Source organism: Oryzias latipes, chromosome 13, assembly GCF_002234675.1.
Source record: "Oryzias latipes chromosome 13, ASM223467v1".
Taxonomy (NCBI): domain Eukaryota; kingdom Metazoa; phylum Chordata; class Actinopteri; order Beloniformes; family Adrianichthyidae; genus Oryzias; species Oryzias latipes.
The window spans coordinates 31,018,109-31,036,678 of record NC_019871.2 but is presented as its reverse complement, the minus strand read 5'-3'; the positions used below and the strand labels follow the sequence as shown (position 1 = coordinate 31,036,678).

Below are 18,570 nucleotides of genomic sequence, written 5' to 3'. Positions count from 1 at the left end.
GACTGGTGAGCAAACAATTACCATGAAACTAAGATTTAAAAAAAAATCAGACTGTGTAGTTTTGAAACCATTTTATATGTGCATTTGTGCCGCAGTTTCACTTACACTCAAAAAAGAGTCATTTACAGACACAAATGTGTTTAACTGGCATTTTTACAAATACAACAGCACCTGCAATGTTAATTACAAGACAAAATTACAAACTTTACAAAAATAAATAGCTTTTTTAAGCTGTCACTAAAATGGTACTTTCCTTCACTGAAGGAATATTAGTGGATCATTTTATATTACATTTTACTGCAACTTTATCAAAAGAATAAACATGTCTAATATACACACACAAATCATACAACAGCTGTGAGTGCCTATAAACAAAATACAAATAATAGGTCTGAAATTTAAAAAAATGGTATACTCTATCACACTTCAATTACTCAAATATATTAAAGGCTGCTCTAAAGAACATTTGCACAACTGATCTGTCTGATAGTTCAGGAGTCAACACTTCATGTGTGATTTTCTGTCACTAATCTCTAAGGGCCAGAGTTTCTCCACTGTGAGCAGTTTCATTTAGCTCATTCCAGTGCTTTTTTGGAGCCGGAGCCTGACTAGGCACAATTTTTTTAAACTATTCAACACCTAACATTCCCAGCTCTCCAGATTGGTTCCAACTGGCATCGACTCTTGCTGGATCAAAGTGGAGAACCATTTCATGCTCTGCACTTCAGTTCTCTGTGGGGACGGTTACCTGCAAGAAACGCACCCAAATACAATATGCAAACTAGTGAATAAAACTGGTCTGAACAGGAAACCCAGCGTTCTCTGGAATCGTGGTTGTCCTCTGAAACACAGACACAAACAGATGCTCTTCCATCTGTGGGCAAAATGATAAGTTTGGAAGGATAGGAGTAAAGCTTGTAAGGACACTCTAGAGTCCTCAATGTTTACAACATGTTCTTCCTTTTCTAGATAGATGTAATACATTGCATGAAGATGAGTACAATCGTGTAATAACACATCACTGACACAGGATCAAATGTCTGAAGGCTGACAAGCTCTCAGCCTCATGTGGGTTTACCTACATGTACCACAGGTGAACAAAAGCTTTATAAAGTTTTTGGAGGTCCATTCAGACCATGATGGCCTTTGACAGCAGGTTTCATACCAAAGTTATGGACCCTGCAGACCCAAAGGTCAAGCTATAAATCAGTATTTTAGCTTCTTTCTGAGCAAGCCTAAAAATATGCCTTATTCTGGAGAAAGCCCCGCCAGACCGTTACCAAGCATCTCTACAAAATATCACACGTAAACCCTGAGGTAGATTCCAATGCTTTCTAACATCAATAGTGGTTAAATAACTGCAAGTGACCATATTTATTCTGTTGTCATAGCAGAAATCTGCTATCTTGGAAAGGCTTTTGGACTTAAACAATTTAATGTTTGAAAACCAGCCTGATTGCTGCCATGTTAACTACTACTAACATCTACACCACATCTCTTTTAAGGGACCCCTGTGTCTTTCATGGCCACCAAACCCCTCACAAGCAAATCTGTTTGGAATATATTAGTCTTTGTTTCACATCTGAAGTTATAGTTTTGGTTTTGGTTTTGGGGGTCAAACTGGAGACTATTACAAATGTCATGCACTTTTACTGATTTTTCCATTATTTACACAATATGAGTAGTATGTGAATATCAACTTATAGTTTAACTAAGTTTGTTGGCCTTTATATTTGCTGTTGTGCAGTTAAAACATTGGTAACACAATTGCTACTCACATGAGCATCTGGCTAGCAGTTACCAGTACATCCCAGTAATTAACAGAACTGGGTCTAAAAATGAGCCAAAATGTATTTTTTGCTTTTTTGGCAGTTTGGAACAAATCAAAGATGATGTACTGAACCTTTGAACACTGACGATGTCTTAAATGACAGGCTTTTTGACATACTGTAACTCCTTGATCGTTCCCGTGATCAACATGAATCAGCTGATTCTGACCCTGATTGTACCCATATGCAACAAATTGCTTTAAATAAAAGTCAAAATCAGGATTCATGTTGACTTTGTTAGCATTTGACTAATGTAAAGTGTTGTGTATCAACGCAAGGCTGCTTTTCTCCACTTCAGAATCTGCTGGAATTACATAAATTACAAAAACAGTTGGAAAGTTACAGTAGTCAAAAGAATGTCAGTGTGTTAAGTGGTTAAAGGGAAGAGTATTTTGTCCAGTAACTTTGACCTTTAAACAGCAAAACCAGGATATCTTGCATCAAGAAACACCTGAAGGCGCACCTGGGTCTCTTTCCGTTTATAAAAGAAGCCATTGTTTGCCCAGTCGCGGTAGGTGCTGCAAGTGATGTAGTGTGGATGTAGATCTGTTCTGAAATGCATCAAGCTAGTGCGGACGTATGTGTGCTCCCCCACCTGTTCCTGGATTGCCAACTCAATAATCTGTCCATGGCTGACGTGCACTCAGACAAAAGACTTGTTTAACCTTCTTCAAAAGCACTCATGGGTACTACATTCTCCCGAGATGGGCTCTGGGATTTTGTTTGGGTCACATAGCTCTGGGTCAACAGTTTTTCCGGTGTAGTCTATGCACAGGACGCTGCGCCGACGCTCGCCTCGGCCGCAAGTTTGTGAGCAGGCAGACCAAGGCCCCATCTGCCATAATGGGCATGGCAGATCCCCACAGGGCCTGATGTCTGTGGGCCGGTGGTCTTTGTCGCACTGAAAGGAGAGGAGTCCTTCCCCATCTCTGCATTCAACACTCCTCCTGGACCATCCAGAACCACAGCTCTTGGAGCACTCAGACCACTCTCCTGGCACCCAGGTGGGCACATCAAAGACACTCTCTATGAGCAGAGATGAGTACAAGTCCTTTTTCTCTTTGGATTTGTTGAACATTGTCTCCTTTGGGATGAAAAAGGTGTATTTAATCTTGGGTGGGTTGGCATCTCCAGCAGTAGCCAGCACTTGGATCGTGATGGGCTCTTTCAGCTGTCTGAAGCTCTGGATCCTCTCCAGGCTGGTGGAGGAGCCACTGTACTTTAGCACTGCACCCAGCACAGGAATATCCTGCTCCACCGTTGTCACTGAGAAGTTCCCGTTGAGAATGAATTCCCCATTCTCCCTCTTCACTGCCAGGTAGTTCCCATCATGTTTTATCCCCCTGTGGCTGCGCTGTTTAATGTCAATGTTGGTGGCGCCATAAGGAATGGTGACGATGTCGCTGTACCCGTAGCTGTCAGAAGGGACAGAGGCCAAATTAGTTAAGGGTTAATACAGGTGTTGCAAAGTGTCTGACAGTTTTACATATACGTACAGTAATCCCTCGTTTATCGTGGGGTTGCACTCTAAATATAACCCGCGATAGGTGAAATCTGCCAAGTAGGTTTACAGATGTATCAAGGGCGTACAAATCCCCCCCTACACACTTTATACACTTTTCTCAGACAGACATGAACATTTTCACTCTTTTCTGTCTTGCTGAAGTCCTGTTCCACAATTATAGAATGAGAACAAAGATCTGTTTGCAATCTAAGATTTATGTCAATTTTGTAAAACTGAACATATCTTATAAAGGAAATAAAATCTACAACCAATCAGGATGCAGAACACAGTGTGCTTTTAAAAAAGAAAACGTGCAAAGTAAGATTTAAAAAAAAAACTAAGCAAAACAGCAAGACAGCAAAAGGTGAACTGCAATTTAGTGCCAAAAAACAATTTAAAAAGGTCCCGTTAAAGCTCCATTAGCCCTTTTTTATAATTGCAGCTGTTTTTATGGTGATCAAGCTGTCCTAGGATCCCAATTAAAACGCATAAAAACTGCCAAGGCACATAATTAGGATTTACGGTTGTTTTTCTAAGACTAAACACGCAACGATAACCGACACAAACAGCAGTATGTAAATGAGAATATGCACATGAAATCAGAAATAGGTTTCTTGAACAAATGACATCGGCTGCAGCTCTAGCATACGGTATGACTACTATTATGCACAAAGTGGGCATTCTTCTCTGTGACACAAGGACAGATACTCCACTCTGTGTCTCAGGGCTGCCCAACTCTGTCCTCAACATCTACCAACCTGTTTTCCAATTCTTCCTGCACTTTGTGCTGCTGATTACCTGGATCAGGTGTGTTTGCTCAATCAGAATGAAGAGACACCTGAGTCAGCAGGAAGCAGTGGAGAAAGAACTAGAAAGCTGGAAGGGTGGTGAACCTGTCAATTATCTGCACTGACAGTCAATAATACCCTCAAAAGAGGCATCAATGTCCAGGTGCAGGAGGTGGTTAGCAGCAGAAGCCAGCGCTTGAGGATTAAAAAGGGCATAGGAGAGATGGAGAAGAGGAGCGCACCCAGAAGGAGAGAAAAGTCCTAGGCACAAACTTATCTTTCAAGAAAATAGGAAAATAGAAAGACACAATTAATGCCATATTTATTCTCTCTCTGCCTTTAACAAATCCAAAAGCACAACCATGTTGTGGTTTGGGTTCTGTTTTCCTTGAATTCAACTTCCGGTCTTATTTTGAAGGTTTCACGAGGCTGTTTCTAGTTGGAGTTTGGCTTCCCTTGTCCCATTCTCCCCTGATCATTTGCCCCTGTGTCTCGTCAGTCCTGTCAGTATATTTGTCTTGTCACTTCCTTCCTCTTGTGCTGGTCCATACTGTCTGCTGCCCTGTTTCTCTGTGAACCCCGTCAGTTGGTTTTCTGTACGGCAGCGCCTTTTGTATCTCATTTAACCCCTTGTTTTTGGAACCGCCTGCTTCCCGTCTCTGCATTTGGGTCCTTCACCAACCCCCCAACATGACAAACCATCACACAGCTAGTTATGCCAAACAGGTCTTCGGCTGAAATTCAGCGATTGACAGCCACTTAAAATTACCTTTTTTTTGTTTGTTAGTTAGTTACCGTAGTTTGTTTGTTTGTTTGTTTGTTTACTGACATGTAGGACACAGTGACCAAAGACAAGAGGAAAACTGGCTGTCACAGGATTTCTTGTGATTTTCAGAAGTTATGGCCTCTAAAAAGCTACTTTGGTTCATTTTCGACACCTGTTCTGTGCCTGTTCTGCATTAGTTAAATTATTCCCAAGAAGTGTTGTTACAGGATTAAATGAACCCTTTAAAACTGTAGATGACGCCTGCGACATCTTCTTTTGACATGCTGTTTGACTGATCAGTGTGAATACGCTGATTCTGACATGGACCAAAGTGGCTTTGCACCAAACTTTACAAGCGTAAAGTGTTAGTGGCTTTTCTCAAAATCAGCTGGAATTACATTAATTGCGTCAACAGTTGAAGGGTTTAGGAGGTCGAAAGAACAGCAACATTGAAGCTAAAACTCCGGTGTTATAGGTCTAAAGATAAAATATTTGAAAACTTTCTTGATCATCTGGGGAAGCAGTATATGCACAGCACTTCCTCTGTGCCACCAGGGTAAACCTCCTATCCACCATAGCTTAAGCAGATGACCAATTGGCATGGTTCACCAAAGCAGAAACCAAAGACATCAAGATTCACTGTTACACTAATAACACCAAGTTCCTCTGAGCTCTTCCATCAGAGTCTGCTCCAGAACAGATCTTACACGGCTTTGTTGTAGGAGCCTGTGATCTTCCTGCAGCTGAGACCACTTCCTCCACAAACTCCACACTTGTCCATCCTCTTCTGAGACCCGATCACCTGGTCGCAGCCAGCTTTCACACACTGGCCTTGAACACACACCGAAGTGGTGTCGGGGCCACAGGTTGTCCCGTCAATCACCTACAGTGGAAGAATTTACCCATTAGTCCCATGTCTGAAACACACAAGTGAAACTTTGCTGCATGTCTTTGTGGCTGTGATGCGTGTCCACAGACGGATCTGTACCCTGGACTGAAAGACTTGAAATTCACTGCTGCCTCGCGCCCTGCAGAACAGCTTACAGCGGTCTCTGGGGGAAACTCCGGCATATTTTGGTATCCACTGTTTCACAAATCCGTTGTGGTCCAGGTAGTTGGGGCTGTTGTACTTCTCACACTGCTCCTCCCTAAAACTTTTACCTATCGATTGATGACAGAAATTTCTTTTAAAAATAATGCTTATTAGAGATGTAGTGATATTACTCAACATCACATTGTGGTCAGACTACTTTTTTGTAGAAGAACTTTGTGCATCTTTAGAATGAACTGTCAATGAAGAACTGAAATAAAAATATTCCTGAAATTTGGTTAGCTCCAATTTGTTGTTGTTTGTAATTTGAGTTCTGTTGTGGTTTTATATTGAAGAAATTTTTTCAGGCTGACAATTGAAGACATAATCTTTGTAGAACCGGGGTCAGCAGTTAACAGATGAGGCTGAACTCGTGATGTTCTCAATACCTGGTTCCATTTTTGGCTTCAAGAGCAATTAAAGACAAAAGGAACCCGTTGACTGTCAAGCCCAGTGGTAGAAAAGTCCTAATATGAGCTTGAGTTGTAGCTACAGCAGCCAGACTCAACTTTGAGTTACTCGTAGGGAATTATTCTATGACTGTCGGTGGTTTCTCACCTTTATCGTTGGCACACGGCAGCGTGTTGCAGGACTGGTACCGAACCCTCTGTCCTTCACAGTACTTTCCCCCATTCTGAGGCTCTGGATCAGTGCACTCCCTGTGGGAGAACTCCACCCCACCTCCACATGTCCTGGAGCACTGCTGCCACGGTCCCCACGCTCCCCAGCTGCCGTCCACAAGGATCTGTGGTCAGAGCCAGAAAAAGCCGGAGGCATCCGGGGCAGTTGGTTAGGGCTCAGAGCCAAAGACAGCCTCAGCGGTGCGGCCGAAACCGCTGGCTGGGCTTCTGGGTTTAAAACTACACAGTATGTCACCACCGCAAGTTCCAGGACTAAATTTGTGTTGAAGGGTGGCACGCGTCTGCTGTCCGCCCCCGCCCACATTCCTGCCCCGTGCGTCACTTGCCAGAACTGGAACCTGCGAAGCTGCAGCTATGTTTGGTCCAGACGAGAAGCCAGTGTGTTTGTTAGTGTCCTCGCCAGTAGTTTTACGATTCTGGCCCCGCAAACATGCCTGCTGCCAACGTGGATTCAAAACCAGATGTGTCCAGCACCAGGGAAAACACTAAGATGTTTAAGAGCTCTCTAAATAAATCAGAAAAAAACACAGCTGCTGTTAAACGCACTAAATTCCAAAATGGCTGTAATCTGCCCATAAAGCTTTTCCTTTCCACTCATGGATTTCCACTCAGGGCTGCACAGAGCCTTAATACTCCAAAACAACAGAGAAAAGTGTGTTTGGACGACCCCAATGCAACGATAACACATGCAGACCGTCAGGTAACTTTTAATTCCAAGGTTTTTACCAAAGACACTTGTAAAGTGTTTTTTGGATTCTGGTCTGCACCTTTGTGTCCATGACAACAAAAACAGAACGATGCCTAAAATCAAACAGAGGAAATCCTAATTACTCTGCTCAACGGGATCAAGATTCCCCAACTGTCCCCACCCATGCACTCTCGCACGCACACACACAGACAATCTTCTGGTTGCCCCCCCCCCCCCCACCTCCCACCCCCCGTTGCCCCTCCGACCAATCGACCCCAGCGCCGCACGCCCGACCACCACTACAGCCAACAGGATACCCACAAGCCTGGCCGCCCTGAGAGGACCAGGCGGGTGAAGACCGGCCGCCCCTCCCTGACCCCACCCATGTATGGTGGTGTGGGTGTGCTGTGTGTGTGCTGTAGGTAAAATAGGAGGTCTCCAGTGCGGCGGGCCCCACCACTGTCTAGCTGTAGAGCCCCCCACCCCGGGGTCCCTCTCTGTGTGGTGTGTATTTGATGTGATTGACACTTCAGGACCGCCATACTCTATGGACTCTATAGCTGTCTAAAAAAGTTTAAAATGTTTAAAGATTTTTGTACATATTTCTCTATATCAAAATCAGTTTGGGTAAACGGCTGCTTTAACCTGTCCCTCGCTTTCATAAGTATCTGTTTCAACAATGTTTTGAATCAAGACTTTACGTTTTGAGCTTTGAAATGCAGGGAGAGCATTAGGTTACAGAACATTCATATAAAGAGTTTATATTTCATTTGATTCTTTAACCACGGCTCTTTTTGAAATAGGGTTTTTTTTTCTCATAACTTTGTTTTGAAAGTCAAATTTAGCAGCCTTACAGTTTCATTCCAAGAGTTTTTAAGAAACAGAGAAAAAAATCTGTTTTTTTCTCACACACAACTTTTTTTCTGGCTTTTTATGAAACCAATTCTTAAAGATGAAGTGTAGTTCTTTTATCCAGACTTCCATCTGTCATGAAAAGCAGTTTTCAATATTGCAACAATCAAATTATTTCCTCAGGAAATGTTGCAGTCTCTCTTTCCAAGATGAATGACACGTTCGTTTCACGTTAGCATTTTTAAACTGTGTTTCTCATCAGTCTGTGTTACTATGGTGACATAAAGCCCACACCCCCACACAGCATTACCAGCGGCTGCATCACTTCCTGCGTGGACATGCAGACTCCGTGAAGGCACGACCTGTCGGGGCTGCAAGGCGTACCGTCAGCCCAGGCCAAGCTGCCGTTCTGGGTGGAGCACTGCGACGTGCCGACCTCTTGGCACCACAGCTGACTGCAGGGATCGCTGAGCGAGCTGTTGGGGCAGTGGACGAACTCCTCTCCGAAGATCTGCTGGCACTGTTGGTCCAGGCTGTACCTGGCGCCAGGCAGTTCCTGCAGCAGGGGCATGGCAGTTTCAGGAACGTCCAGCAGACAGTCCCCTGTGGGTCCAGGCCACACAGACAGTGTCAAAGCTTGTTTTTGTGTTGCTCCGTCTGCAATATACAGGCAATCTGTCTGATGTGATCTGGTGCAGGCTTTTTTGGAGGAGCTCATGGCTCTTGAGCTCAGTGTGTCTTTGTCTGGAACTGACAACAATTACATCAGCACAACAGAATGAACATTCCCCAACACATGAGCTTTCATGGGACACGCTCCTCTGCAGACAGAGAACAAGCTCTTCCACGCCAACTGTTGCATTTGGCAGCAGAGGTGGAGAGCAGGGAAGAATGCAAGCTGAATGACTCAGGGGAAAGGAAGGCCCAGCGATCCATCGAGCAAACACTGCGAGATGCACCTCATAGAAAGGCAAACTGGATGCAGTGGAGGGTGGAGGACAGGATGTGGAAATCATGAACCAGACAGTTCTAACCCATAATTAATTAAAGGGGAGCAGCAGCGCCTTCCGTCAGGAAAAATCTTGTTATTCACACATCTGAGTCAGCCTGTAATTTGGAGGAAGCAGACTCCCAACAGAGACTCACCGTGTCCGTTGTCAAAAAACTCTGTGATGTACAGGGCACTGCAGGGCGACCAGGGAGCGCTTTTGTTCAGGCTGACAAACAGAGGAGCCATCAAGTAATGCCCTCCAAGATCCCCAAACAGCCTCTTGCATGTCTTTGAGTCATCATGGGGCATACTCAACACATGGCCTGCAGTGGGTGAGGGGCATATAGCAGGAGTTCAAAGGTTTGCTCGTGAAAAACACAAAACATAATAGTCATGAAGAATGATTGCGAGTGTGGACGGACCAAGCTCGTGCGCCGCTGTAAAGGCAGCTTGAAGGCCGTTGTCCTCGATAACAGAACAGCTTCTCTTGGGATCGCACATCGTTCCCACGTCAGCCACACCGAGTGTCTTGCAGTCCTTCTGTCCACAGATGTCCTGCAGGACCAAACACAGGACAGAGACATTTGCCACGATCTACAGGGGTTTGCATTTCTAGAGGAATGAATCTGGCTGCCAGATATGAAAATGGCAAGTGGGCTGTTGAAGACCAAAAATGTGTATCGACTTGAACAAGCCTCTTCATGGGACAGTCTGTAAGAGTCAGCATCTTCTCTGAATGACAGTCAGCCAAGGAATGCAGCACCAACATGAATGAGGAGTTAGGGCCGCCTCTCTGCAGGACAGCAAAAATCCATGAGAAAACTTCTCGGTTTTGACCACTGATTGGAAACTAGAACTGGACCAAGTGAGTGGGACTCATTGAAAATGGTTTATTCCAGCTCCAACCACATGAAGGCAATTCAGTCACCTTTTTTTCGTGATACAGCCGCTGCCAACTTGGAACCAGACGATGTTAGTAAGCAGTGATTGGTCAGAGTCAGTCTGAGTTAACATTTCTATGGCAACCATTCTCGCCAATCAGGAGTGAGCTTGTTGGAAGGCCACACTGCTACCACTTAAAAACGGGCTTGGGAGAAACTTGAATAACTTGTGCTACAGAAAAATATTGTGAAAATAAGCATCAGAAAGAAAAAGTTGAGAAAGGAATCAGATCCAGAACGGTTCTTCTGTCCAACAGAATGACTGAGGAACAGCTGATTGATTCTCTCTAGAAGTCTACGGGATTCTGGCTTCTTGATTTGTGTGTGTGTGTGTGTGTGTGTGTCTGTGTGTGTCTGTGTGTGGGTGGGGGGGTCACTCAGTCCAGTTCTCACATGCATTCAGTGGTTTTGATTGAGTGGAAGTTTCATAGTACACAATCCGTTCATTTCTAAACTCAAAGAGAAATGAAGTCAAAGTGGGTCCAAAACGTTGATTATGTAATAATACATAATATAAGAACAATGTTGTGAGAGGGTCCAAACAAGCCCAAAGAAGAATCTAGGATGCCACACTAAAGTGGTTCCACTTATGTTCAATTTGATTTAGTTTAGCTAATCTGGTGCTGGGAAATATTTGGAGCAATGTTTTGAATGATTGAGTGATTTTTGTTATCATGCATTGAAGACTGGCTGAAATATTCTGTTTCTTTTGTCTTTTATATTCTGTAGAAGAGTCTGAGTTAGATTTTTTTGTTGGGTTAAAAAACAGTTTCTATGAATAACAAACTGTTGTATTTGATGTGGGATGGTTAGGAATGTACTTTACAGGCTATGTGGTCCCGTTTGAGGAAAACTGCTGCCCTTGTAGTTTCGCCTCAACGTTCTCTACAAACACTAGAACTGTGATGCAAAAGACATCTGGACATGGAGCCTCTGCTTGGACCGAGCTGAGTGTGTGTTTGGACACCTTGTTCCACAACAACGGCCCCCACACATGGAAGCAAACGCAGCGCAGATGTAGGGAATCTAACTCAGACAAACGTCTTACATGGCCACAGGAAGACCAAAGAAAGAAGGTTTCCATTCTGCGCAATAACGTGTCCAACGATCGCTTTGATTCACTACAGGGTGTGCGGGTTCCAACCTGGGCTGCTTTCTTAATCATGGAGGGGGCTGATTTGTGGTGGCACTAAAGTTAACTCTTCCATGAGGAGGCTCACTGGGTTTTAGAGCAAAATGGAAAAACCAAAGTGGTTTGAAGATAGAAGACGATTCAAAGGCTTCGTCTTGTCTCTGTCTGGGATGTGACTCACAAACTGATGTCATGCAGCATAAAGCCTGTCATCAGGCCAGCTGCACACTGGGCTATAAAAATGAATCATACAGGAATCCCTCACCTGACACGGCGTCCGCTGACACCCTGTCAGCCTTTTGATTCCAGATGGAACATGGAAGCCAAATACCACAGAGAGCCAATCAAAGCTCAGACCCTGAGGACTCGTGAGCCAATTTCCTCTCCATAAAGAGCAGTTTGTTTACTCTGTATTGACGTTCCACAGCTTGGAAAAGATTACAACCATTCCATCAGTCCAATCTGTTTTCTCCAAACAATCTACCACTTTATCGCCCAGCAGGTATCAGGATGGGAGCTTCAAAGAAAAGTTCTTTGCTAAGCAACAGACAGCGTTATGATAGAGGCTTAAAATGCAAAGTGGGTATTTGAAAGGGCTGCTGAAGGATGAGCACAATTTAGCACCAAGTTTCATCTCCAATCACACTTCATTGGTGTTTCCCAAAAGGTTGAAAGGTAATTTTGGTGAAGAAATACGGGACGGTAATAAAAGCCTTCGTGCAAGCAGACAGGAAGATGAAGCAAAAGCTGTCATGTGAGCAAACGCGCTTCCTCTTTCACAGCTAGATCTCTTTATGAATGCAACTGAATCTAAGCAAATATTGATTAATTGGTCAAAGAAGGATTAACCCCATCTGAGAACCAGTGTTGTAACTGAGGAAAGTCTATGTTGAACTATTCAGAAGGAAGCTGAGACCTAAAATTGTCTGGTTGTGTTTTTCTAATCTTAGCAACATTTTTTTCCGTCCTGACATTTGGGATCTGGTAGATATGAATACTGGTGCTGCTCTGGAACTGTTTAAACCTATCATGCCTCTTTTATCACTAACTCTAGACACCAAACACACGGACGGCTGCAAAAACATAGAAAAACATGCTGGTACGTGTTTATTGACAAATGTGTTTGCAGTCTGGCTCCTTCATATCTTCATACAAACCTTCAGCGAATTCCGGACAAACAGTTCTGTCTTTGTTCTCAGGAGTTTCCTTCATCGTCTGCTGCGGGTCTCTGCACTGACTTTACTTTCATTTTAACCCCTGTGCTATCTTTGATGACCCCCCCCTCCATTGACGTGTGCTCCCTACCATGACAAAGGTGGATAAAGGTGGAACGATTTCATGTCATCCATGGACACCAGTGAAGATCACAAATCATTGAAGAAAAAAGGTTCAGAGCACTGTCTAGTGGGTCTAGATGACCCCACACACAATGTTAACGTGCCGAGGATAGCACAAGGGTTACAGCTGATGTGAGTGTTCCAGCTCTGTTTAAATCCAATTTAAACAGCATTTGAATTTACTCCGTGGAATTGTTGTAAAAGCATTTGCCTGATTGCATATTGGTATTTTACCTAGGACCGTTGTTGGGCTCAGTCATGCCAAGCACTCTTGAAAAAGAGAGGTTTGGTCTTTAGAGGCTCTTTCGTGATCACGATGGGTTTGAGATGGTCTTCCAGTGTGTTTAAGACATCCTCAAGCAGAGACATTTGTATAAATCTCCAACAACAACAATAGTGGGACGTACTGTGACGAAGACACTGAGAACCCCTGCTAGTGTTTGGAAGCTTGGTGTGACTGTAGAACTGTTTTTTTATCACTAGAATCCTGTAAGTAGTGGACACTAGAGCTGTGCAGAATGCCAAATTCTCGTTTTGGCTTTGCATGAAACAAATGTTTTGGCTTTCATCTCCTCATGCCAGAGTTCTCAGGAGTTAAGTTTCTCCAGATATCTTTTTGGTTCTCCTCAGGCCAACATTGAGTTGTACCTTTTTCCAATGGTTCAAACACAGAATCATGAAGCCATGTGGAGGCTTGAGAAGTCCCCAAAATTGACACAACAGCATGAACATTTTCCCTCTATGGGCTCATCAAGCAGTGACCTTGATACTGCACGCAGGCCAGCTGCGTTTCTTGAGCAGGTTTTCCCAAATGTTTTCCCAAAGGCAGCCCGCCTCCACCTGTCAGGGCAGTTGGGACTAACGACGTATTTCCACTGGTCCGTCTGCGGTGTGTCTCTGTTGGGTTGACACAAAAAACTGGATCGTTCATTGATCAGATTGTTTACATGGCCTCCGCACCGGAACCCAAGCTTCACGCAGGAGTTCTATCGCCACTCCGTTTAAATTTCGCGGCAAAAAGCCGGGAACCAAAACAGGTCCCGGTTTCAAAATAAAAACTTCTGTCGACCTTTCAAAATCAAACTTTAAGACTTAATTTCATATTTACGATGATGTTCTAACGAACATTAACACCACAGATAACACTGCAGCAGATGACGAAAGTTGAATTGTGGAGGTTCAGAAACATAAGATCATTAATGTCACCAGACATACTTTACAAGGACTCGGTTTGGAAGGCGAGGGCATGGGGTTTGACCGTTTTAGAGTTGCATGAGCGAAGAGAGTGGGACGAGCTACCCGACACAGGGGTGACAGGACAAACCACTCCTCCGGGGGGCGGGGGGCGGAGGGTAAATTTACTGACGGTGGTGACACAGATTCCTCACCTCAACAGAAATGCACCACAGACGGACCAGTATAGATTCGGGTTCAGACATAATGAATCAGATGACATCTTATTATCACGTCTCTCAGTAGTACGTTAGGACAACAGTGGACCCCACCGATAACACCTCCAGTAAACAATGTCATTCTGTGGTTTTAATCAGCTGCCTCTGTTCAATCAGGTTGTATCAAGATTGTCTGTGATGGCTGCTGAATATAGAAGGGTCTGTGCTCTCAAGTCTTCTGTCAGCTGAGAAAAGAACCCCTTCGGATCTGAACAGGACCGCATTGGTGGGCCACAGTTCTCTCAGACACAGGTCCAAGTGTGGGCCTCACCTCTCTGGTGAAGAGCACGGCGGTGTCGTAGTGTCCCGGGTCCCTCTGACTCGGTGAGTTGAAGAGCTGCTGCCAGGAACAGAAGTTGCGTAGAGTCATGCCTCCGTTGCTGGAGACCTGCGGCCCCACCTGGTCGTCCTCCACCACCAGCATCTGCACCACCACCAGATTCACAGAGTTTTTGATGCTGGGATGCTTGTAGAGCTGTGCGGTTACTGCCATAAGTGTCAGGATGTAATGCTGTAGAGACAGGCAGACGTGGGTCAGTTCACGGAGGCTGAAAAGATCTGCCATGTGTTACATAAGTCCTAACATTTCAGGCTTTTGTAAGTTGGAAGAAGCAGAACAAACTGGATGGAGACAACCAACAGTGATTCACACGGCCCCTGGTTCCACCTGAGGTAAGCCGACGACCTTCTCTGACTGCCCAACGGCACTGAGGCAGATGCTGCAGACAAGGTGCATTTGGGGGTTTGTATTGTGGCCTTTTATCCATTCACCCAACCTCACCACATCAGCTGACTCCTTGATTTGAACAACTGCCAGCTACATGTCAGAGCCTGGTCCTCTGTCTCCAGGCCACCGTGTTGAAGAAGTTGATTACTTCACCTTCCTTATCCTTTTTCTCCCTAAACTAAAGCTTTTCCAGCTGGTTAAAGGAGGGGCGCCCGTGGAGAGTGTGTGTGTGTTTGTGTGTGTTTGTGCCTGTGTGTGACTGTGTGTGTGACTGTGTGTGACTGTGTGTGACTGTGTGTGTGACTGTGTATGACACTGTGTGTGACTGTGTGTGACTGTGTGCGACTGTGTGCAACTGTGTGTGCGACTGTGTGTGTGACTGTGTGTGACTGTGTGTGTGACTGTGTGTGACTGTGTGTGTGACTGTGTGTGTGACTGTGTGTGTAACTGTGTGTGTAACTGTGTGTGAATTTGTGTTTGACTGTGTGTGACTGTGTGTGTGACTGTGAGTGACTGTGTGTGTTACTTTGTGTGACTGCTTGTGTGTGTGTGTGACTGTGTGTGTGTGACTGTGTGTATGACTGAGTGTTTGTGACTGTGTGTGTGACTGTGTGTGACAGTATGTGTGACTGTGAGTGTGTTACTGTGTTTGACTGTGTGTGTGTGTGTGTGAGAGTGTGTGTCTGTGTGCCTTATCACAGACAAACATTAAGCCTGAAGGACTTCTAGAGAAAATCCAGAATGGTTGTAGTTTATGTGATGTGTTCCCTCCGCTTGGTGTGTGTGTGGTGTGTGTGTGTGTGGAGGGGGTACCATTGTTGGGGGGCGGCTCTGCACATGTGCAGTAGCAGGATCAGACTTCATAAATCTGGTGGGGGTGTCGGGGCTGACACAGCTCAGAGGAATGTGCGTCTACATTTTTGACATTTCTTCGGAGTGATCTGTGTCTTTCCTGTGGAAAAAGCCCCCCCTCCCAGCAATCCCCCCCCCCCCCCCCAAACACACACACACGCGCCCTTAACACATCTGTACAGCCAAAACAGCCATCCAACGCAGCTGGATTTACTGTCCTGTCTTAGGTCTGAGGGGCAAAGCGAGGAAGTCAAAAGTGTAAGGGCGCGCGCGCGCTTCAGATGCAGTGTTTGTGTGCTCGCGTGGCCTGACCTTGATGTCCTCCCCGTAGAAGCGGCTCATGCTCAGATCCGCCACCGCTAACGTCTCTATAAACCGCGGCGCGGACACGAAGCGCCTGCCACGCCCCGCGCTCCCTGCGCCACCTGCGCCGTGCGTAAAAGTTTCCGCGCGGCCCCCGCTGAACGCCGTTCTCCTGATGAGATGCGGCTGCTCCGTGGAATCCAGCAGCGGGAGACCGCCGTCACGTTTGGGTTGGATGAAAAACTGTTTCCCGTCTGTGATAAAGGAGCCGGAGATGCCGGAGCACAGGCTGACCGCCACGACCGAGTCCAGGTCCTGACCCACGGTTCCAGAGTAAAAGCAGCCCCGGAGAGATCCCCCCGCCTCCTGGGTCCGGTTCAGAACGCCGCCGTCCCCGGCTCGGATGCTGCGGATGAAGAAGGAGGGCGCCATGAAGCGGGCGTCCGGGACCAGCTTCAGAAGCAGCTCCTCCCCGAACGCCCGGAGCGCGAACACCGGCAGTTCCACGCTGCGCTTCCTCCGCGCGTGGATCCGGACAGGAACAACATCCTCAGACTCAAAAGAAGAGGCGCGCGCCGCGCTCACAAAGCACAGCAACAGTAGTACCGCGCACGTGGATGCGTGCAACATCTTCGGGAAGCCGCAAATGGAAATAAATGTACAGATGTGCGTCAGAGGGGCGTCTTCCTCGGACTGTCCGGTTTGTGGATCTGATTCCTCGTCAGGCTCTGTCTCCCTCCCTCTCTCTCTCTCTCTCTCTCTCTCTCGCTCTGTCTGTCTGCGCTCGCGCCGAGCCGAGTATTTATACTTTCTCCTCTTCTGGACACGCGCGCATTATTTTTGACATCCTCGCTGCTGGAAACTCTCCTCCCACTCCAACTTCACGAGAAACTCCAGCAGTGAACGGGTCCAATCAGAGCGCCCCCCTACACACACACACACACACACACGCCCCCCACCCTCATCACACACACACCCCTCATTTGGGCGGTGTGACAGAAGCATGCCACTATCCCGCGTGGGTTATTTTAAAAAGGACCCTCAAGATCCTCGAGACACAGAGACCCTCTGACCCCCTACACACACACACACACACACACACACGCCCCCCACCCTCATCACACACACACCCCTCATTTGGGCGGTGTGACAGAAGCATGCCACTATCCCGCGTGGGTTATTTTAAAAAGGACCCTCAAGATCCTCGAGACACAGAGACCCTCTGACCCCCCCCCCCCCCCTCCAAACACACACACCCCACACGCACACAAACAGATTCAATGGTCTCAGCAGAGCATACATGACAGTGTTTACGTGTCTGATAAACACACAAACAAACATATGCACGTTAGAACGTGCTTCGCTGCGCGTGCGCAGGAGAAACTTACCTTCATCCAAGAGGCGTCACTGCAGCCATCCACCGGCAGATGGCGCCAGCGGAAAAGAAAGTGATGTGGCTGCAGTACTCCCCGTCTGCCGCTGTGTGTCGCTGTTTTTCGGCGCGGGTTTTGAACGTCACCTCAACTTTTACAGGTCTATGACCATGTTATGTTCCTGAAAAATGAAATAAAGAAAAATAAATGAATAAAGGAAAGCTCAACGCAGAGACAACAAACAAAACTGAAATTGGTTAATCCCAAGCAATTGAAACAATAAAAGACTAAAATACTTATTTGGAATATTTATATTTAAACTGATTAAAAAATAAAGATAAGGAAAGAAGATAAAGACATGTAATTACTTGGCAACAGTTTTATTCAGGTATTGTCTTTTATGAGTTATTTTATCTTTTGTACAATTATCAGTATGAAGCCCGGTGAGACAACCGTGTCGTATTGGGCTATATCAATGGAATTGATCTGATTGAAAAAAAACATACTTTTTTTGTCCACATCATGAACGGTGGAGGGTTCATGATGTGGGCTTGTTTTTCCTAGTTACATTTGATTTTTAATTTGATTTGAAATGGTTTGTTTCACGCAATAAAGACAAGAATAATGCACAAAACAATACAATCAGCAGTTAAACATCCATAAAAGGACGTATCAAGTGGAAGGAAGTGAACTTCTATAACCCCACCCCTGTTCTACAGAAACCATTCTCATTACATAAATTTATCATGACCTGGAATTAGCTCTTGTGTTATTAAAAAGACTTCAATGTGTGAGAAAACACATTTTTCCCTCAGTATTTGTTGTTGCTTTCACCTTGTTTGTGGTACAGAAGTAAAGACTTTGGTCAGACTGCTGCCTTTAACATGCTTGGTTCAGGTCAAGCTGGGTCAGGAACAGGTTCATGGAACCGGATCAGACAAAGAGTGGAGAATGAAAGAAGAGCTGGGCTCAGACCATCAGAGCTGCAGGAGGAAGCAGCAAAGTTCCTGGAGAGCCGCTTGTGCAGCTGCAGCTGGAAATCAGTCCCGATCTGTTTTTAGAGGTCATTGAAGCAGACCTGGGATGCATCTTCATCCTCCTTTAACCCTTGTGCTATCCTAGGCACTTTACCATTGGGAGTTGGGTCATCTAGACCCACTAGACAGTGCTCTGAACCTTTGTTCTTCAATGATTTGTGATCTTCACTGGTGTCCATGGATTACATGAAATCTTTCCACCTTTATCCACCTTTGTCATGGTAGGGAGAACACGTCAATGGAAGGGGGGGGGGGGGTCATCTAAGAA

General features: G+C 45.6%; 1 protein-coding gene across 1 annotated transcript; it reads right to left on the bottom strand.

Annotated features, from left to right (window-relative positions):
• Positions 1 to 56: 56 nt before the first annotated feature.
• On the bottom strand, positions 57 to 17,142 carry adamts8 (ADAM metallopeptidase with thrombospondin type 1 motif 8). The gene is made up of 9 exons (XM_023961706.1): positions 15,902 to 17,142; positions 14,282 to 14,521; positions 9,572 to 9,704; positions 9,305 to 9,472; positions 8,469 to 8,761; positions 6,536 to 6,722; positions 5,876 to 6,048; positions 5,595 to 5,770; positions 57 to 3,244 (listed from the first exon to the last, which is right to left on the bottom strand). Exons 1-9 carry the CDS (start codon positions 16,520 to 16,522, stop codon positions 2,500 to 2,502), a joined length of 2,736 nt encoding a protein of 911 aa, XP_023817474.1. The 5' UTR covers positions 16,523 to 17,142; the 3' UTR covers positions 57 to 2,499.
• Between the last annotated feature and the right edge of the window lie 1,428 nt (positions 17,143 to 18,570).

Bases quoted from the DNA above. Each gene is read 5' to 3' on its own strand.
- adamts8 (XM_023961706.1), bottom strand. From the start codon at position 16,522: ATGTTGCACGCATCCACGTGCGCGGTACTACTGTTGCTGTGCTTTGTG. The intron at 8,762-9,304 runs GTGAGTCTCTGT...CTGGACCCACAG, and splicing joins GTTTTTTGACAACGGACACG to GGGACTGTCTGCTGGACGTT. The intron at 6,049-6,535 runs GTGAGAAACCAC...ATCAATCGATAG, and splicing joins GCCGTGTGCCAACGATAAAG to GTAAAAGTTTTAGGGAGGAG.